This window comes from Anabas testudineus, chromosome 14 (genome assembly GCF_900324465.2).
Source record: "Anabas testudineus chromosome 14, fAnaTes1.2, whole genome shotgun sequence".
NCBI lineage: Eukaryota > Metazoa > Chordata > Actinopteri > Anabantiformes > Anabantidae > Anabas > Anabas testudineus.
This window is the reverse complement of record NC_046623.1, coordinates 2,130,335-2,153,311: the sequence shown is the minus strand read 5'-3', so window position 1 is coordinate 2,153,311 and position 22,977 is coordinate 2,130,335. Positions and strand designations below refer to the sequence as shown.

Sequence of the window (22,977 nt, the reverse complement as noted above, 5' to 3'; positions counted from 1 at the left end):
GTTTTTTTTAACTTATGGTAAATAATGTTTTGTGACAGTCATGTGTTGGTGGATGTACTGAAACTGTGATAGACGATAGATGAGACTGCAGATATGACTTTTTAGTTGCATACATTTCACTGGTTTAGTTGTACAGTGTGTGTCACGTCTGTTTGATCTCTGTGCTGTTTTAAACAACTTCCCGTTTATCACTTTATTTTAATGTGCAGCACTGAAATATTTGTAGTTTCACAGCCGGATGCAGGCTGCTTCCAACAGTCCATCTGTGCTTCAGCATAACCAAAAGATTGCATCATGGAGTAGAGGCACAGGTCATTGTCAAAGCTGCCGAGATACATAGAGACTTACATTGTGCCCTGTTTAGATTAGGCCAGGGGTTAATGAGTGGATCCAACCATAGGGGCTCTGTTTGTTAGATAGCCACATACTCTTCCTCCTCTCTATCAGAATAAAAGAACAAGTCATTCTCTTATTCTGATAGAGAGGAGAAGGATCAAATGTCAGACCAAATAGAGCACATTACCATGAGAAACTGTAGAGAGGAAGACATGGGCACTGATAGCCAGGCAGAAAGAATGCAATATAAATTGAAGATTAATGTGGAAATGGTTGTAGAGATACAGAAATAAAGACATTCCTACATCACAGGGTAGAATGTCCGCTATCATCATGGAAGATCTCTTGGCTGGCCTAGAAGAATAGTGGAATTTGAAAATGAGTTGTCCCAGAAGACATTTTATGAAGCTACTAAATCTGCTTTGTCCTTCTTCTGTTATGTAGTGACGTCTTATTAAGTTATGCAGAATATTTTGGGCTCAGATTTAAATCTAGCTAGACTGGTTGAAACCCGCTCATTCAACGTATAGAATCAAATAGGCTTTCTGCAGGGCTAGGAAAAGACAAGTACATGTAAAAATCAGACTGTGCAAACTACAGTGTATCAGTGGCATTGCTTTTGAGGAGCACTGTTGCGGCACTAACACCCGACAGCAGCAGAAGCAAACTCGTGTGAAGTTGGTAACATAAGAAGACCCAAGGCAAGTCCTGTTATGTTATCACAGTTCATGCCAGTCATGAGGAGTGGAGCTCTGTGACACACTGCCATGTGTTGACTGCAGGAAGCCGATAGAAGAGACAAGAAGTGGAACTACACTAACTGAATAGAACAAGATCGGAGGAACAGCTGGACTTGTGTCATAATTACTTCATTGAACAGAAGTCCTGCTGAGCGCTGCCTTCACTGCCTCAGGGATACTGTTCTGCTCACTTGTAATATCACAGATCACAGTTCAGACTGAACAGTCATACAGTGTAGTGTATGCATCAACAGAGCACGTAAAAAATCACCTTGATCACTTATGCCATAATTCAGTATTATCAGATTTCAGACATTATGTTAATGTCTTGATGAGGTTTGGCGAAACAACACAAATGACATGCTCACAGATGTTCTCCCTATGGCACTGATAGTTATTATCATTATTACTTTATATGGCCCATGGCTGGATCTTTTTAATATTTTTGTACATACAGTAAAATATTTGTATTCACTTATATCAGTAGCTGCATTAACATTCAGTGTGTTTAACCTTTCGTCTCCCAATAGTACCTGCAACATGGATCATTGTGGGTATTTTTTTGTATTTATCTTGGCTTATGGACTGCTTTCATGGGTTAGATCAGCTGAAGCACTCCTTAGACCGCGCCTTCACATTCAGTTCAGCAGCTTCTCTCATGTCAACACCTCCCACAACATGTTGTACACCTACACCTGTAATTATTACATGTACATTTGGCCATTAAGAAACAGCTGGAGCACACGTGACAGTATTCAGTTCAGCAGTTTCTCTCACCCCTATCAACACCTACAATTTTTTTCTATGCAAAGACAAACATAAAACATTTTAGTTATGGAAAGAGAAAAAGGTCTTTTAAAAGAAAAATGGTGTCGTTGTCTTCTGAATTCAACAGAAGAATTCAGTTCCTCAGTTTGGAAACAAAAACGTCTTTAGCTGCTATTATACCTTTAAATCGCACAGTACTTAAGTAAATCCATGTAGTTATGTTTTGTCCCGTGGCATATTAAACTAATTTACAGCACACTGACTGTAACAATGAAACAAAAACAGGACATACCAAATATTGACTTTACCTATGCATGTATGAAATAATGTGCTGCTGATTTGTATTTGTTTCACAGATTGCATCTCATCCAGAATGCTGAGATGTCATCACACATTTCAGTGGTTGTGCCTTGGCATCGTTGCGATAACTCCTCAGGTTTGATTCATTAACCACAAGGTTCCTTTGTGATTTGAGGAAGTCCAGTTTCTCATTGATGAGAATTTGGTGCATAGTCACAGTGAATCACTTTTTGTTCTCTAATGCCTTTCATAGAGAGACAGAGTCTCTCAGCTCAGTCACACATACAAGCAGCTCTTACATATGTTGTCATTGGTTGGGAGAGATACGTGTTTGCTTTAAATTATTAAGTGCTGCTGTGGGGTTTTGCTCTGCTTAATCTACCATTTTAAGTGGTTGCTTGTGACTTTGATGAAGTTTGCCCACACTGGGGTTTGTGTGCGTGATAATGACATAATTGCTGCAGAATACGGTTAATGAACAATAGCTAGAAAACATAGCCAGAGAAAGTGTGGAGAGTTGTTTTAATGCCAAAAAAGCTCTTGTATGGTTTTTCACCTTTGGAATTCTTTCTGAACCAAAAAAAAATACACAGAATTACAAGAGTTTTATGTGAAGGAATGTTGGAATAAAACTACCGGAATAGTGAGTGGTGTACCTGCTGCAGAGACGTCTTCAATCTCGACATATGACTGTCGAGATTATACTTCTTAACAAGTGTAAATACTGTATATGACATGCAAATTCTGTATTGTGACCACTACATTCCTTTGCAGACTGTGTTGCGACTGCAACAGTGAGATGGTGCTGGCATGTAACACTTTGTATCCTGCTGTGCCAGTTAATCTTCAGCACAGAGAGCTTTTGTGTAAGCATTTATCGATGTCCCCTAAGTCTTTTGGGCTCACATCCTTATCCAAGTTCTCCAATACCAGGAATGTAGTGTTGATACAGTATGTACAGATATACTGCAGTACAGGTACTGTATGTACACACACTGACTGCAGAGTACACAGACAACAAACTACTTTAATTTTGCACTTTTCTGTTGCAGCAGACTTTAAAAAAAATTGGACGTTTTGCCAACGTCAGTGTAGAGCTCAAAGTTACCCCTGATGCTTACATCCCATTTCACTTTTACCCCTAATTTTTATAGGATTTCTCACTCACATATAGAGCTGATAGCTCTAGGAGAGCTATAGCTATAGGAGATCAGTACTACAAAACAAGGTGGATGAGGTGGACAACACATAGTAGAATACAGTACCAAAAGCATGGGACCGATCTGGTTCATTTAGACCCAGTTTGGTCTGGTATTCTGATTCTTAAGACTTAAGACCACAGACATTTCTAGTAGCAGTACATTTCTACATTTCTACATTTTTACTACTGCGTTTTGTGTCTCTTTGTGAAGCCTGAGAGTCTAAATGTCCTAAAGCAATGTCACAGGAGTCAGCATCAGCTCTGTTTGTTACCACAGGTTTGAAAACTTTCAGAAATACGGAGGTGGAGATGTGAGTTTACCAGACTTTAGGAGCCTGCTCCTCATCTCTGCTTACAGCCAGGTGACATTATCTGCTATTTGTATAACACACCCATATCTTCATTTAGCCATCTGTAGCCTTGTGGGTCAAGTAGGCACCTGATTGTGACAAAGAAGAATAATGGAATTAAAAAAAAAAGTTGCATCTCTCCTTCCATCTGTTCTGCTGCACTGGTCAACTATCTTGACTCCAAAATGTTATCATTATACCCCCCCTGTGTTAAATAGGTAAACTATGTATTGATGAGATTTATGTTTAGAATTACATATTGTCTGATACTTGTATCCAGCATGATTTAAGAAATATTTCAGTTTCATGAGATTTAAATGACAGGGAAGAAAAGAGAAATTTTTTTCTTTCATCTCCAGCTGTTTGATTTTATAACACTGGTGTGAGGCTGCCGAGCGTGCAGCGGTAGGTAGCTTGTTGACCACTGAGCTGAGCAGCTGTGCCTGTCTTATGCTTTTTGGTGTAGGGACCAGCAGTTTCAATCCAGTGGTGGAGCGTTGTGGACGAGAGGGACTGTAGACCTGGATGAGGATGTTAAGGTTGATATCTGAATATTTTGTTGATAATGATAAGCAGACAATATTGGCAAAAGGTGAAACCTCCCATAGTTTAAGCACCAGAGTTTGGAAACAGAAACCATACAATTTAGGTAGAGCTGTTAGACTGATATTTTCAGCCAGGCAGTGTTGTGCTAGAATTTAGTTCCACTGAAACTGCTGCTTGGCAACATCATATTTGCCGTTTGCAGCAGCACAGGCTGTCAGGTAAATTATGTAAAAACAAGGGTAAAACTTTTATCTTCTATTTCTGTGATAACTGAGAAAATAGTTTGACCTTAGGAGTCACAGAGCACGGAGGTCATATGGTAATAAAAATAACACACATTATCATTGCTGTGCCCCCGTGTATATGCTGTCTGACAGACTTTAGAGCAGTGCTTACTGTACAGTATGTATGTACAGTATATATATCTTATTTCTGTTTTGAGTGCATACAAAAAGTTTGTCCATTCCATCTGGTAATTTCCCACTTCACATCACAAATTATTTAAATACATTTAAGCATATTTTTACAGAGGTTCCCCTGAAACTAACAGGTTGTACGGAGTTTGCCTAATCTTGAAATTGTGATACATCTTTTTTTTTTATGAATTATTCAGTGACAGTTTGTCAGCCATTCACTTGGCAGGGTAAAGCTCCATTCTGTATAGAAAAACAGTTATTCAGATACTATGCAAGTACAAGTGCTGTAACACACTGATAATTATACACAGGGCAAAGTGCAGGAAGTTGTCCACAGTTTTTGCACAGTTCATTTAACAATTCTTCAGACTAGAGATGGAAACAAATACATTTTTTTAGTATATCCAGCTAATGCACAAATAACATCCAAATCCTTAGATGTTAATTTAATTTTTTCCCGCTGAGTGTCGACATCATGGACATACTGTAGGCTAAAAAATAAGATTCACATGTTTAAAGAACTACATTTAATAATAAATGAAAGTAATTAACGAAAGGCATTTGGCAGATGGTTGGTGGGAATTGATGGCTTATAATGTGTAGGACTGACAGGATGCAGACCAAAATCAAGAGTTTTGTGTGTGGATGGGTTTAGGCAATAAAACCTTGGTTAGGGTTAAAGTAAGGTCCCAGTCTATAAGGCAACTGTTTTTCTTTATTAAGCCAGACCACAATCTTTCATTGATCCTTAAAAAACGTTTGTTATAGTACAAGATCAGACATTTAGATACAAACGACAACATGATGTATTCGATATATTTAACTGAAAAAATTGGTTGTCTGTGTAATTTAATTGATTTGTTTGTTGTCAATATATTTTCCATTTACATAAATAGTGACTATATGGTTTGTTAATAGAAATCACAATCTGGTTGCAACTATGTTTGCCACAAAAATGTGTTTGTGTTTGCACTTTAGTTGTATAGAACAAGTAGAACTAAGTAGCAACCTTGGCCACAGTATAAATGTGTACAGTATATGTGTTAACACAGACATTTTCCCTGTTCCCTGTATCTGGTGAAGTCAGTTAAGCTTGAAATGTTCTTTTTGTTGAACATAAACTGCACATAAACATTCGCAACTTTAGGATTACAGCCGACAAAGAGTGAGTTTTCTGTAACTGAAGGTCAGAGTTGTACATTGTGTTTTTACAGGCACACTCATACATGAGTTCCTATTCATAAACCTCAGTGCCTGAATACATGAATACAAGAAAAGGCATCCAACAAGCTGTTTACTCACAAAAATGGAAATGAAAGCGGGAATCAAAGGGTGGATACTGCATTAATAAATACAATAGTGGAGAGGGAAAAATCCAAACACATGGTTAACAGTATAATACATAGTTCACACTCAAGTTTCTTTCCCAGTTCCATCCAGTCAAAGAGAGGAGAGACATGGTTGGAAGCTGGACAAATATAATCTGATATATAAATAACCTAACCAGGACACATGCAGTCTGGGGAACAAACATCACTTTGACTGTCTACCTTAACTGACAGAGACAGCCACAAGTGCAGCTCGTATTTTACCTGGTGTGTCATTCTGCAGAGGGGATGTAGGATGGCATACAAAGAAATTAGTCAGGAATACCCCAAAAATGGAAAGGAGAAGGGAGAGTGAGGCGATTAATAAGGGATAGCCAGGCTTTGGTAATGCTCACGTTTTGAGCCAGCATGTGCTCCCTGAAAGCCCTTTCTTTAGCCCTTATTGCCAGTCACCATCTGTTATGAGCCAGTTGCCAGATTGCCCAGAGCAACATCATCAATCCCCTTCTTTCAGCTTTTGATCTGTAAAAGTAAAATGCAGCTATTCCTGACTCTCTACTCACAGAGTCAAAAGCCAGTATCTGTTATGACGGATTGTTGCTGCCATGTAACCCTGAGGGCTCTCTGTTGTCATGTTGGCCACTTCCCACTCCTCAAAGGAAGTAATGACCCGTCCTTGCCTCAGTGCATCTCCAAAATAGACCGTAACACACGTAGACGAGGACATCAGGGCTGCACTGAGGCTTAAGTGACACATTTCACTGTTTGTAGACAGTACAACTGCTGTTAGTTCCTGCTTTGATGCTGTGTTGCACATTAGCAGAGCTGCAGTGTTGAAAACAGCTCATATGCACTGTGATGTTACCCTGAGACACCCACGCTAACACACTGTGATACCTGCATATTTATATCTGGACTGTTCAAAGGTTGAGTCTCTCTTTAACATTCATCTGGCGTTCTCTCTTCTCCCTTCTCTCTGTTCATTCGCCCCTCACCTGCTCCTTCCTTCCCTTCATTTCCCTCATTACATTCAATCCACCCCCCCGTCCCTCTCACCCTTCTATGTCCCCTCCTGCTGACACCTCATCTCCGTCTCTCCCTCTCTTCCTCTCTCTCTCTCGGCCAGGTCGGGCCTTTCTACATGGCAAGTCCTCCCTGCGGATAGAGAATGTGCGTTCAGACGACCAAGGCTGGTATGAGTGTAAGGTGCTGATGTTGGAGCAGCAGTATGACACCTTTCATAATGGCAGCTGGGTGCATCTAACTGTCAATGGTAAGAGTCTTAAGCTTGTGTTATGAGATGTTCAATATACTGTATAACATACATAATGTTTGAAGATGGCGATACAGTGGTGGAGAATCAGTGTGTATAATACGTACTGTATATGATACATACAGTACAGTACAGAATGTGGACTGATGTATCTTCTTACAGATATATTATTTTTTACAAAAAGTTTGATTATCAAGGCCTTGAAATACACTGGAAATATTATTCAGTACTTTAGGGTGTGATTCCACAGATGAAACATTTTTTTAGCTTTATATTCTAATGTTGTAATAAGTGCTTCATTTTGGTCAATTTAAAACTGTCTTAAAAGTTACATGCCTTTATGAAGAAATAGGATGCTTAACCCTTTAACCAATCTGAGAGTTTCACTTATTTCTGCTTGATAAATACATATTGCAGCTTCTTTCTGGCTAATCATGTAATAATAATGACTAATACAGTACCCGAAGGGCTGTGCAGAGTGTGGCAGACAGTAGACGAGCATAAAGGAGTAGGCAGAGAGAGGGCTGGGAGGAGCATTGAGGGTTCAGTCTCTACCTTAAGGTGCACATTGTGCCTTGAAGAAGTCTAAGTTTATTAAATCAATGGATAACTTTCAAAGTCAAATTCCCCTCATTGTGGTTTTGTTGCAGTCCAAGGAAATTGATAAAAAAGAGATTTAGCATTTAAATGTCTGCAACTTAGAATAAGTTAGCCATTTAATGGGACTATTTTGAAAGGGCGAGGCCTTATATTGTTTTTTGGTTAAACTTTTTAACACATTTTTATACAGATGGAGGACTGTATCTTTTGGCCTCCCATCACTTACATAGAAAGCATAGAAAGCATCTTTTTAAGAGATTTATGAAAGTCCAGTATTAACACGAGGAATGATTGCAACAAGTAAAACCTGTTTTATCTCTATTCAACTGAAAACCTGACCGTTGTTTTAAGACAGATAAAACTGTAAACATATCCTTTAACAGCAATGGGTGGTAAAGGGTCCTATTCATACAGTCACAACACACACATGCACATGGACACACAGCATTACAGACAACTGAGATTAAGATTAAGAAGACAAGGCAATCACAATACCAGTTCTTGTAGAAACAGTGTAAATAGCTGATAAAGGTTCAAATCATACTATCCCAGGGTAAGCAGCATTATTTTTGTTCCTAATTGACCTTAAAAAGCGAAAGCTGGCACATCAACAGCACAACAACAAATTTAATATTGTGACAAAGAAAAATAAAGATTATGTTGTAACAGGATTATAAAGGAGAAGAAACACAGGTTGGCACAGCAGTGAATTAGAAAACACTATGTCCCTCTGCCAAAGCAGGATGCTCACACACTGTTAAGTATCATTCTAACGCAGATTCAAAGTGTAATTGTAACAACAATAGATAGATTAGTAATCTGCTTGGTACTGTATAGACAGTATTATTATACAAACTACAGTTTAATGACTTTACAGTGACATCACTGTAAAGAATCTGCAACCAGCATGTTTGGGATCTTTGCTTGACTTGACTGCATGAATCATAGCATTAGAATATGAAGGACACATTTATCAGATGGCTAGAAATACTGTCCAGTAACTACAAGGAAGGGCAAGGGACACAGATTATGTTTGTAGCTTGTGGCATCAGAATAACATCATGCTGTGTCATAACTAGATTGATTGGCAAAGTTGTCCCTGAGGAAAACGCCTCAGTCTCCCCGTGCTGTGTCACTGCTAGTGTCTCCAGAGAGGAGCACCAGACAAACAGCTGAGTGTAAAATTAGTAACCCACACTCACAGGGCTCTCTCACAAAAAACATTCTCCCCTTCACTTGGCAGCTCAAGCATTCATCGAATCACTTAAGCAGACAGCATATGATGATGCTAGTTGCTGTGGTAACAGACACAGCACAGACCCCACCTCCCACTCATGGTCACGGAGCATTAGCTCAGTTGCATCGGCGTCACATCAGACATGAACTACCGCACTTTTATTAGTTGTACTGTAGCTGACTGAGTTGCGAGCTCTACACACACAGTATGTCGAGGGCCCCTGTGGTCAGTGTTGTGCCAGAAATAGATATCTAATGGGAATAAAGTGAGACTAGAGTTGGAGTAGAGGAAATAGTATTTGTGTCCTCCCTACTTTTCGTTCATGACGAGATGGTTGTTAAAGGAAATACAAAAGATATAGCCTATAAGTTGATATGTGTTGTGGATTTACCTGGTGAAAGAAAGTGATTGTGGTTTCTGACTTGTCTTTGCTGATATTTGCATTTATGCATGTAACCTGTGGACCTGGGTCTCTTCAATTGCTGATGTCACCCACTAATACAGTTCAACAGGAAAACACCCTGCTTGTGCATTGACATTAGGGGGAAGGAAAAATATGCTCCACTGTGCCACTTTCATGAATGGACACTAGGGGTGTGCAATATTGCCAAAAAATGATGTCAGGATATTTTCTGGCATTTTGTCAACAATAATAAGTTTACAACAATGATGCAGTTTATGTGCCAGAGATTGGCAAGATGGACCATGCGATTTAGTTGTGGATATTTTAGGCAAGGATGAATGATTCTAATACCTTAGCTGGTTTTACATCTGTTGTGGACAGCTGACACCACAAGCTTTTCATATTCGTCATATCTTTTTCAGTGGTTAGTTCCCTTTAGAGGAACGAATTGAACCCTCATCAAAGCCAAACCAGCTCCATACAGGTGAGGAAGAACCATGCCTAACAATTTTTAAATGATACGGTGAAGTAGTTTGCGAGACTGCATTTACTCTCAGTACATATGAGCAGTAGTCTATTTTACTATGCTGCATGATGCAGTGAGCGTATTGATGCTCAACACATGTTTTTGTTTGTTGTGCTAGTGACATATGTGATAACACCAAATCGCACATTGTTATCGTAAAAAATACATATTGTAAACAATACATATTGTACACAGTGTTAGAGGGCACCATGTTTTCATCTGGAATCCACCGGTGATAATACATCCAGGTAGAGTTTACCTCTGTGTTACATACCTAGTGAAAGTGATTGCAAGCAAAATCAGTGCCAGCTTTATAAAACGTGGCTTGAAAGAACTGCTTCAGACAACATATTAAACACATAAAAGTCAATATTTTTTTACTTTTATCTAATTTTTAAAAATTTTATCTAAACTAACTTTTAGTAGTTTATAAAATGGTTCAAGCTCCTTTGGCTGAGCATATACACACATGGACAAAATTGTTGGTAAACCTCTGTTAAAGAAAGAAAAACCCACAAAGGTCACTGAAATAACTAAAAAATGACAGAAGTAATAATAAATAAAAAAATGACAAAGAATTAACTCATATAAATCAGAAATTGCTTTTGAGTTTTAAGTTCAACAGAAGTTTTTAAAAAAAAAACAAACTAATGAAACTGGCCTGGACAGGAATGTTGGTACCCCTAGAAAAGATGTCAAATAATTTAACTTGTGATCAGTCAGTCAGTCTATTCAAAGGGTGAAAAGTGATCACTGTGTTGTTTGGTATCATGGTGTGTACTACACTGAACATGAACTACAGAAAGGTAAAGAGAGAGTTGTCTCAAGATATTAGAAATAAAAATGACAATAGACAGGGATATTAAAGGTGAAGGCTGTAAGACCATCTCCAAGCAGCTTAATGTTCCTGTGACTACAGTTGCACATATTACTTACTGATGTTTAAGGTCCATGGGACTGTAGTCAACCTCCCAGGACATGGCCATAAGAGGAAAATTGATGACAAATTGAAGAGACAGAAAGTACAAATGGTAACTAAAGAACCCAGAACAACTTCCATAGAGATTAGTGTGAGACAAAGTGGACCTAATAGATGACCGAGGAGGACTCCACTGATGAAAGCAAATCATAAAACAAACAAACAAACAAATGCATATTGACAAACCACAAAGCTTCTGGGAGAATGTCCTTGGAACAGATGAGACAAAACTGGAACTTTTTGGCAAGTCACATCAGCTCTATGTTCACAGACGCAAAAATAAAGCATACAAAAAAAGTACACTGTATCTACTGTGAAACACGGAGGAGGCTCGGTTTGTCCTAGGGCTGTTTTGCTCTGTGCAGGGTACAATGAAATTTCAAGACTTTTAAGGCATTCTGGAGCAAAATGTGCTACTCAGTGTCAGAAAGCTTGGTCTTTGTCACAGGTCATAGTCCTCCAACAGGATAATGACCCAAAACATACAGCTAAAAACACCCAGGAATGACTAAGAAGAAAATATTGGACTATTCTGAAGTGGACTTCTATCATTCCTGATCTAAATCACATTGAACATCTGTGGAAAGAGCTGAAACATGCAGTCTGGAGAAGGTACCCTTCAAACCTGAGAAAACTGGAGCAGGTTGCTCACGAGGAGTGGGACAAAACACCTGTTAACAGGTGCAGATGTTTCATTGACAGTTACAGAACTTGCTTGCTTGCAGTGATTGCTTTAAAAGGTTGTGCAACAAATATTAAGTTTAGGGTACCATAATGTTTATGTAGATCTGTTTCATTAGTTTGTTTTTTAAAATGATTCTGTTGAACCACAACTAAAAGAAAGCAATGTCTGATTTTCATGAGTTAATTTTTAGTTAATTTTTTAATTTATTATTACTTTTGTCAGTTTCAATTTTTACATTTGTGGGTTTTTCTTTCTTTAGGGGAAGGGTACCAACAATTTTGTCTGTACATGCAAAATTTCTGACCATAGATTTTAGAAGATGAATGATTAAGCCTTAGGGGCTCTGTTAGGCAGTGAGACCTGTGTGAAATAGAGCTGAAAGAAATTGCGATACACCTTGCTTACTATATGTGAGGTTTAATTTGATCTACGAGATATAGTCTTCAGCAGATGAAGCTTCACATCCTCACATCTGAGTTTGCGTCTGTGTGGTGAATAATATAGCACTGGCAGGTTGTAGATAATACACAATCACAGTAAAACATTGGCATGCATCCTTTGGTGATGAAGCTGTGACTCTCATCACCTGGTCATTAGTAGCATGAATGTGTTGAATGCTTAACTGGGTCTATTTGCACCACGATTTCAAGTGTGGCTAATACTGTATTTCTAGGAATAACAGTCAGAAGCTCCAGCAGTGTAGTCGTAGTAGTAGTAGTATATAGATTCTTAGTGAGATACATATACAAGGTTGTGCTATATCACACTTCTCCTCAACGAATAGCCATCTCTGCTTCGTTCCTGTGAACTTATATCATCCTCAAACTCTTTTTGGATAGACTGTGAGAGGGGAACAGGTTGAGCAGGAAGACAACATGTTATTGGTATTTCATGGAATAAGTTATATAACTCTTCTGACTTTTATGTATTCCCAGTATTCCTATTGTCAGACATTTAAGTTGCAACTGACAAAGCTGTGTAAAACACAGTATCATGTAATCACTGTAACTTCACACAGTGCTATTAGTAGTAGTAGTAGTATCCGAAGCTGTGCTTTTTGGGGACATTGCTTTTGTCCTTACAGTATATCATGATTTTCTGTCCTACTGTTGCCCTGGTATGTCTCATAGTGCAGGCCCTAACCCAGCAAGAGGTGAAGCATCACCCATATCTCCCAGGGTTAGTCTGCTCCCTTAAAATAGCCTCAGTACACCCTCCTGCTTGCTGTCCATGTGTTCTGCAGCAGAACTCTGCAGTGTCTGCGTGTTACACAACAGCCTTGTTCTCTCTTTTTCCTCTTTCTTAGTGTCTTTCCACATGTGACATTCGCAATTGTGATATGTGTGATGTGAGGCTGTATCAGCCTAGTGAAACAGATGATCCAGGACAGTGCAGTTGTATCTATATACAGTACTGCTGTGTGTCTTCAAATAATACCATTAAAAACAAATCTATGAAAATGCCATGTCACGTGAAGGGTTTTAGAGTGTAGGTGCCGTTGCATATCAGTGGTACCATCTGTTAATTTCCAAGTTGTACAAACATTAAACAAACATTTCTCATATTTCTGTTGATTTCTGTTAAAACTGTGTTGCCAGAACAGTCATAGTCCCTGTGGTAGCAAAGAGCCACAGCTAACCCATCACAGTGCTTTTTCTTAAACTGAAACCCTTTCTTGCATTCTCTCAGGGTTTTTCCCCCACGTCTGACATTGATTGATTGTTTCACAGTTGCACATGCTGTTCACAACATCAATATAAATAAATCATCAATAAGTCCAGTCATTATTCCCTCACAAGCATACTGTATTAGTGTTTTATTAGGAAATAGGTCCACGACTTCCAAGACTATACTGTATTCAGTTGCTTGTTCAGAAGTGGACCAATACCTATGTTTAACAACACCACATAGTGTGTTTGCTTCACTTCTCTTCATCCACGCTCTCTTCAGTCCTGTACCACCCCCTCACGGTTTTGAAACCTTAGTTTTGAAACATGTGTGTCTGCTGCGGTAGATACTAGAGGTAATGCAATGTTCTCTCTTAGTATTTGGCTCTTTATTTAGTTAGTTTACTGTTGACTGATCACACATCTGTCACTGCTACTTCAAATTAGAGGTTGATAGACTATCCCAGCTGTCAGAGAGGTGGGGTACACCCTGGACAGGTCACCAGTCCATCACAGGGCAGACATACAGAGATAGACAACCTTTCACACCCACTTTCATGCCTACTGGCAATTTAGAGTCACCAGTAACCTAACCTAACATGCATGTCTTTGGAAGTGGGAGGAAGCCGGAGTACCCAGAGAGAACCCACGCAGACACGGGGAGAACATGTAAACTCCACACAGAAAGGCACCTAGCCGACTCGTGTATTCAAACTGTGCGGCCCGTTGATTGAAGTGAAACGCTTTTATTTTAAAGCAGCCATAGGGAAAGCATATTGCATAGTGCGTAATATATAATTAAACAACTATATGTCTGGCATGATAGTGTCATGTAATGAAAGACTGCTGACTGACCAAATTAGTACATTAACACCTTTTACATACAGTATAAAACACTGTGATAGTTTCTTGAACGACAGATTGGACACAGGTAGCACTCACATGTTATTGCGTGTCACATATTCCACTTCTCAGAATAGGTCAATGGTATTTTGACCCCAGGATTGTAATCACTGCACTGCAGTGTGTCTCAGAGTAAGTTGCAGCCAGGAGGTTTAATGATATGACAAAGAATGTATATTCCCAGTGTTCCCCTTTAGAGTGAGTCTGCTGATATTTCTCAACTTTAAGTGTTAAGTGCAGGGTGAAAATATATATATATATTGACAGTGAAATGTAGACACTAGGTGTCAGTGACAACTTAAATTTAAACCAACTTAAAACCGATTGGACTTGTGCAATTAATTCTAAAAAAACGTTTCCTCCTCTTTGGTGCTTTCCAGCTGGTGACACCCTAGGCAGCCACCTAGTTTGCCAATGCTTAAAAAAGGTCCAAATTCATATTCACCACTGAGCTTCTACAGCATCATGTTTCCACAAAAACCAGACAACCTTTGGTGAAAAGCAAATGACCACATTCACACAACAGCTTTCACATGATATTATCTTTTAAATTTGACTACCAAGATATTTGTGGATGCAAATCTTTTTGGAAGATCGCTATCACTTATTAGGAGTCAAAGTGTCCTTGAATTATACAGAATGCAGGAGAGTTACAAAAATACCCGCTAACAACTGCAGTTCACATGACAACAGTGTTACTTTAGTAAAAGCTCAGTGTGAGTTTCAGGGTTCTGCAAACTGATTTTCACAGTCTTTTTCTTCAGTATCCAGTCTGATAGTGTGTCGTAGAAGGTGGTCTGGAACTATGAAAAATCACCACCACTGTAAACAAGGATTCAAGTTATATGTATGTCTAATTTAAATCTACATCATACCCTACATTTTTATCAATGAATCCACAATAAGATGCATTTTTAAGTGTGTGTCATAGATTAAGAAAGAAACGTAATCATTAAGGAAAAAGGTGATTGTTGACTACTACTCATCTTCTACAGAAGATGGAGGAGAAGTAGTGATGGATCTTTAGCATTAATGAACTCGCCTATGAACCAGTGTAAATTGAAATACTTTGTTTATAAGCTGATTAAACACAAACAGTCTTGGTCTTTTATGACTTCATTAAAAACACCTATTACACATGCATATTGATGGTGGAAAAAAGAAAGTGAAATGCTGAAGTATGATGGACAGAGCATCACAGTTTGGGGCTCCTTTGCTGATGCTGTGGAATGACATGAAGTTGTCCTAAATATGTTTGAGCTGGAGGAAGAATGTTCTAAAATTCCTCTTGGACATTGTGCAGGTCTAATCCACAGTTCGAGGAAGAGCTTTTTTTTTAGGTTATTGCTGCTAAAGGTGGTTCAAACAGAAACACCCATTTTGTGCAAAAAAACCTTGAAACTGCAAATAGTTTACTTACAGTATCACTTGCTGATTTTTTCCTCTTATTCAAAAATTACTGAGTGTTTCTGAACTGGTGAAGTTTCACACTTGGAGCACTGGAATTGTTGCTATCTCTGTGGCGTGGCAATGCATGTGGTGTAGAATTAGCACTATGGCCTTGGCTTATGGCTGCAGATGGAATGACAGAAGCAAATGAGAGGCTACAGGATTACACATGTAAGCAGATCAGCTTCAGTCCTAAGGTGATTAGATTGAGAATATCAAAACGGGAATTATAACTGAATAAAATCTATAATGAATCGCTGAAAGTATCAGCATATGTGTGGATAGAATGGAGTTGTTTTCGGGGTGGGGCAAAAAACACAGCTTAAGTATATTTGTTAGGAGGACATGCCAATTGTCTTGTGTGATCGTCCCTCTTCATAAGCTAGACAGCCTCTGAGCTAAAGAGGATTTTGAAAAGTTGTTTTACAAAACATAGCATATGCGATTCCTCTTCAAAAAGCACTCAAACACAAGGAGAAATTCTTCTTTTGCAGTTTTTCTTTCTTGCAGGCGCTTGGAATACAGAATTAGGGACACCAATTTCAATTTCAAAGACTGTATGTCCTTGAAAAAGGACACACTAACCTGATTATTAAAACAATGCTTATACCGCTGCAGAAAACATCAAACCTGTAAGATATACTAATGGACATACGGTAGGTGTTTGAGACTGCACACAGGTTTTCAGGCATCTCTGTTATACACACAAATACTACGAGTGTGCTCTTTTTTTTGTTCAGTATTTTTACTTGTACCTGCACAGAACCATCAGTAAAATCTATTCATGTTGGTTCTTCTGCTTTTTTTCCTGTTGTGACAAGCACATTTACTTTCCATAGCTGGTACACAGCTAAAGTTGTTGACTCTGACATGTGCAACCAACCAGATAGCAAAGGCAAAGACAGGTAAAGCTTTACACACATGCATTATTTCTAGTCTTTTTAGACTTGTTGATTAGCCAGTCCTCTGCTATTATCTACACTTGGCTGCTCCCTCACAGGAGGAATGAAAATATGCTGCTTAGTAACAACATAACTTTAAGGATTTAAATGTCTTCTACTAGAAGTAGCACTGACATCTTTGTGCAATGAATGAGAAGTGGCAATGATTTTATTTATTATATGCTGGATGTATTTCATGTGTTTATATTATCAGTGAATGTTGTATGAATTGTAAATTCTATTGAGGCAAAGATGTTTGACTGGAAATGATGATGGTTTGGATGAATGAAGTTTCAGCTATGTTCCCTGTCCAGGCTCAAAAAGAACGCGATGTGCTGCAATTGTTTTAAACAAGTTTTATCTTAAGAAGCACAGGTGATGTGAGGGTTCTTTGGTGACAGGAAAGGTAGGGTTGTGTCTGGTCAGGTTCTTCCATGTCTAAAAGAGAGTGAGAGTGATGCCAAGGCAGAGGGGAAGCTGTAATGTGTTCAGAAATGAACTTACTGGCAACTAGGAAGTGGACAGAAAGTGGTAGGCGGAGGTTGGCTGAGGAATGCTGGGGAGATAAAGTCAGATATAGTAGAGAGATAATGTTGGAGGTGAATCTAGAAACAGGTAGGCGACAAGGGTATGCTTTGCAATGGAGTTCAGAGCCAGAGAATTACAGGTGAGGTCAGAGGTGGATCCAGAGCTAGGGAAGTAGTGAGTGTTAATGAACTGAGACAGACGAGAACTGTGGAGAAGACTGAGAAGTATAGAGAGAACTGAGGAGAGGCAGAAGCAGATAACAGAAGGAGATCCAGGCACTGTAGTCAGTCCAAACAGACAAGGCACAGACCAAAAGTAGGCAGGGAAACGAGAGTCAGAGGATCACGTCGGTGTGGAAGTGGCACAGTCTGGCAAGGGAAGCTTGGATCGTGTGTTGCTGCCGTTTATCTTGGTAACCATGCTGGTTAAGTGTGCCTTGAATGCATAATGAATTGCAAAAAGGGTTGCCATCAAAGCATCTCAGCACTGTCACTCCCTCTTCTCCATGCCTGTCTCCTTTGCTTGCTAAATAATTCCAAACACTGTGTTATTTTATAGTTTTAATAAGTATTAATCTGTATCAATCTATGTTGATACAGATTTTATTGGGTCAAAGAAACAAGTCTGCTGAATAAAACTTTGTAACTTTGTTCTATGTTTCTTATTAACACATTTCATGGTTCTTTCTTTTCTTTCCGAACTTCTGCCTTTCCCGACTGCTCAGCCCCCCCCACGTTCACAGATACACCACCTCAGTATGTCGAGGCCAAGGACGGGGGGAGCATCACTTTGTCCTGTACGGCCTTCGGCAATCCCAAACCCTCAGTCACCTGGCTGCGGGAAGGCAACCTCATGGTTAGCAATGCCAAGTATAAGGTAAGTCTGTTCATATGCTACTATTTCATAATAATGATTTGCATGCAGGCAATAAAACAGAGTCATAGCACAAGTATGCAGCAATGAACAAATAATGAATGAAAATCAATACTAAGGGAAGCAGATGGTATACACAAATATTTAGTGTGCTGCTGAAAAATAACCAACTGCTTGTTAGGAAGAAGGAGTTGAATCCGTGAAGAGGAGCTATTGTAGGAGTAGTTGATTAAGTTTAAAATCTTTAATAAAACGTGAGAAAATTCATCAACAAACAGAGTTGCATCAGAAGACTCAAACATTACATGCATAAAGTTCATTCTTATGTCAGATTAGGAGATAGAAAAACAACACTCTTTAATGGTGGTGGTGAAAAGTATTTACCATTTAATCCTGCATGTAGGAATGGAAATGACTCCCCCGCATTAGATCAATAATTTAAATGACTGAGCTTGGAGCTTGGAGCTTGGAGCTTGTATCCCGAAATTTACCCTTATTCTCAGGCTACAGTTGCCCAGTATTTGTCTATAAAGAAAACTTTGTCTATATAGAAAACGTATGCTAGCGTGCTGTGTTCTATGCAGACGATGTAGGTGACTTTTAATCTTTACTATGTGGTTTTGATGGAAGTCTGTACCCTTATTGTTTTTATGTGAATAAATAACAGTGGATTTGGGTGGTAAACACTGCCTAAATTAGGATAATTTTGGAAACACAGCAAACCTTATGCTTCTTTCCCTAAAACGAAATAAATAAAATCCAGGCGCATTTAAAGTGGAAGTTACTGCATCATGCTGTGCTTTGTGTGTAGAGCTCTAGATGTAGAGCTTTACTTTGATGAAATGGATGGAATAAATTTGCATCTTGTGCCTGAGAGTAGGAATCTGGTGGGAAGGAAAGTCAAAGGCTGAATGTGTCCTTTGAAGGAGTTGTGACTTCAGCTGTGATATGATGTGCTCAAAATATGTTTTGGAGTTTTAAAAGCTTCTGCACAAATTGCCAGAAACAGTTGTGTTTTAAAGGCAGCTAGTAAACTATCTGAAAACTATTCAGATAAGACCTATTCCTAGCTTTGTTCCAGTTTTTCAGTGTGTCTGTGAAGCAACAGGACTTTTACCTTTTAAGCTTGTTTCAGTTATATAATTTTTACTGCACATGTGTAGTTAGAATGAAACTAATACAGTTGTATAATGAAGGACACACATGTACAATATAATGTTTGTTGATAGAGTGGCTGCATTCTAGCATGCAGACATCTTGACTGTTTTATTTAAAGTGTACTTCTTGACAGAACATGGACAGCGTTACTGAATACAGTTGTTGGTCCAGATCTGGGCCTTTATTGTTGCCAGTGGTGATAATAAGCCCTTAGGGTGTGCTGTTATTCAGTTTGTATATGCTTATACTAAGCATTGTCTGTTATCCAAATAAACTGGTCATTTTCTCAAGAACATACAAACACATTACTATAAATTTAAATAATGGAATGTGAGTTTACACTTCAGTACATGTATTCATGTACTGTAATAAGTTTATATTAATTATGTTTTTTGAACATTAGGTATTAGCATCACATTATACATTCAGCTCCAGTAATACAGCAATATCCCGGCATGCACATGCAGTAAGTGTTGCAGTGCGGGTGGCTGCGGTGAGGGACGTAGAGCAGTTGTCCACCCATCATGGGGTTGATTCCTGACTCCTCCTGTCACATGTCAAAGTCTTCAGTAAATACCAAGTTGCCTCCAGTGGATCAGGTCAGCTGTGTGTGAGTGCGTGTGATTGTTTTGTGTGAATGGGTGAAGGAGATGTAGTGTAAAACATTCTAAGTACCAATAAGGTTTGAAAGCACTATATAATGTAGACCATTTGAAGTTTCTAGAAGTTTTGCTAGTACCTTCTATGGTGTCTAAATATCAGAGTATCACTTATGCATGAGGTGGCACTGATTCAGAGGTTGGGTTCACAGGGCTGACACAGGCAGTTAGCAGGTCATCTAAATTTTAGCATTTTTGCTTTTCAGAAGATTATTTTGGTGGACAAAGAGGAATTTCTTTTTTGGTTAGAATCAAAGTAACGTAACATACTTGATACACTCATGTATGTGTTCAGGTGTCTGATGGGAGTTTGACGGTGCTATCCATCACCCGGGAAGATCGTGGGGCCTACACATGTCGAGCCTTCAGTCCCCAGGGCGAGGCCATTCACACTACACGGCTGCTAGTACAAGGTAAATACATGTGCTGCTGTGTACTGTATTGTTATGTCTCATCACTATTGAAAGATTTCTAATTACGTGGCACTAGTGCACTATTGTCAATTGTTGAACCTTGGATGACCTCATTCTGACATGGACAACACGGTGGGATTGATAATGAATTGGCATTTTTGCACTTTATGTAATTCTTTAATCCTTGACATTGAATGTCATCTTGTGTGTCCTTTCAAGGGGCTTCAGTCACTTCAGTGATGTAGTGGTTGGATAACTGGGGCAGCATGCACACACAGTTTGCTATAGAAAGTGTTCACACCCCTGTCTGTCCAGCCCTCTGCCTACACTGATTAACCCACAATAATACAGTGAAAATCGATTGCAAATTTACTAAAAACACTTCAATTACACTTATTTTGTTCTTTCCTTGTTGTTATAACCATACATTTTTACATTTGTTGCTAATTTCCCCATTTAAGTTTGCTGCAGTGTCTGTTTTGGCGTCAGTTTCTCTTTAAAAGATCTATTTTTTCAAGAAGATCTGGTTGTATACCTTGATTCAAAGAAGACAAAACCAGTGGCTGTGTGTTTTACGGAAGTACAGTAAGGCAGTAAGGATATATTTTCTATTATCTATGCAGTTGCTCAATACAACAATACAATCCACATAACAATACTGGTAGGTACCAAAAAAAACTCCACAAATACCGATCATTAAGCTCTTGTATACCCACTTTTGGGTAAATGTTTAAATCCTCTAAACATATATAAACTATGTAAGGAACTATGTGAAAAATGACTGCTATTGTCTGTGCCCCACTGGTAAATGGCAAGTATACCCCCAAATTAGCACTGAATCACATAAGACTCATAGGTTCTGCTGCACAATAGGTTAAACCTGCATGTACTGCATGCATTAGTTTGCTAAAAAAAAATCTCACAATGTAAAGCTTCACTTTTGATAGATAAAGCAGGACAAATACATCGGTCTGGGCTATTGTTGGCAGAAGGGCAGACTTCAGTAATGGCCAATCCTCAGCTCTTCCCATCCCTTTTTATAAAGCAGCAGACAGTTTAATGAGCTGGGAGCAGAGTCTGGGGCAGCTTAGCTGAAGAAAACTGTTCTTCTGCCAGAGGTGTGCAGTAATAGAAAAATAACCCCAAAATAACCTTACTAAATATTAAGTATAATACACAAAATATGATTCTGGGGGCAGGCAATGTGGAATTTGCATTTAATTAAGCACTAACTCCTGTCTGTTATAACAGAGGTGAAGATCATTTAAAACATAACAATGTCTGTAGTTAGGCCACTTATATATGTTGATGTTACACTTATATGCGTAACATCATTAAACTACAGCATCTAAAGAGAAAGGAAGGAGGAGACTGTAAGAGAGAGACTGCATTGGAAATGTAGAGAGCGAAAGCAGAGCAGTTTGTGAAGAAGAATGGAGCAGATTTCTGGATGTGAAATTTTTCAGTAGAAATGCTGTTTCAAATAAATCAATAAGGTACATGGAAAGCTATCAGAGCTAGACACACCAGCAAGAAATCCTGTCAAAAGTGAAACATACTAAGTCTTTGTCTTAATAAAATTCACTTACAACACTTATAATTCAACAGTGAGTTCACCCAAGATCAGTATCACTAAAATATTAAATAAAAACCTTTTTTTTGTTATTAGACAAAGCCAAAGAAGAATAAATATGATTTCATAATTGTTTAAAAGTTGATTAATTAAGTAATAATAAAATTACCACAAACCAGACTGCAACAACGAAATTGCTTTTTTCAGTATTTAAAAAAACAATTATTAATTGACTTATCTATTATATGTCAACCCCTAGATTATGGCAGGGCAATAAACATAGCTGTCGCAAAATATTAAAAAATTAAAATTATAAAGCTTGGTTCATACAATGTGCATGGAACTAACATGATGTGGGTGCACTGAGTGACAGTGTAGCTGAGGAAGGCATACTCATCCTTACTTTTGCTTCCTCCAGTGCCACATCTTCAGCAAAAAACCAAAAGAGACAGTGATACAAATGTAATAGCCTGCTTTATTACAAAAGCCACAATGCCAGTAAGCACAGTTAAAAATGTCAGATTTAAGCAGCTGAAATATCTCACTTAGTAATTTGATTTATATGTTGATATATATGATAGACATGAAAAGAAATAAAATTTGTGTGATTTTCTTCCCCATTTCACTGAGCAATATCTGAGATAGACTGGTGACCTGTCCAGGGAGTACCCCCAATCAGAGAATAGTGAGCTTTTCTACTTTACGAGTGAGTTATGTAGCTTTATTTATTGTAATTTCTCAGCAACGACTGCCTGAAGGGTTGTGCAGAGCGTGGGTAAGCATAAAGAGTGAAGTAGAGCTGCTTTAAAGCAGTGGAGCGCTTTAGTGAGTGGATTAATTCACATCTGATGCCAGTGCTAGCTAAGGTTGCATATTGTAACTTTAAGATCCCATCTATATTTTATTATTGATCTGTTATTTATATCATATTTCTCTTGTTTGTCTTTATGTTTAATGATACATTTGATTTTCTGTGGCATGGATGGTACCATATATCTCAACACAACCTTGACTTGAGATATTCAGTCATTTTTCACAGATGTTTTTCATATGCACTAGGACTATACTTTATTTATATAGCATGTATCAAAAGAAAACAATAATTCCACTTTACACAGGTGCAGA

At 38.5% G+C, this 22,977-nt stretch overlaps 1 protein-coding gene across 1 annotated transcript in view; it reads left to right on the top strand.

Annotated features, from left to right (window-relative positions):
* Nucleotides 1-22,977, top strand: part of igsf9bb (immunoglobulin superfamily, member 9Bb) — a 94,839-nt gene that overhangs the window by 24,581 nt on the left and 47,281 nt on the right. Inside the window, exons 3-5 of the mRNA XM_026372236.1 lie at nucleotides 7,112-7,258; nucleotides 17,901-18,052; nucleotides 20,162-20,279. Of these exons, the coding sequence (XP_026228021.1) occupies nucleotides 7,112-7,258; nucleotides 17,901-18,052; nucleotides 20,162-20,279 (417 nt within the window). The remainder of the gene's footprint in view (nucleotides 1-7,111; nucleotides 7,259-17,900; nucleotides 18,053-20,161; nucleotides 20,280-22,977) is intronic.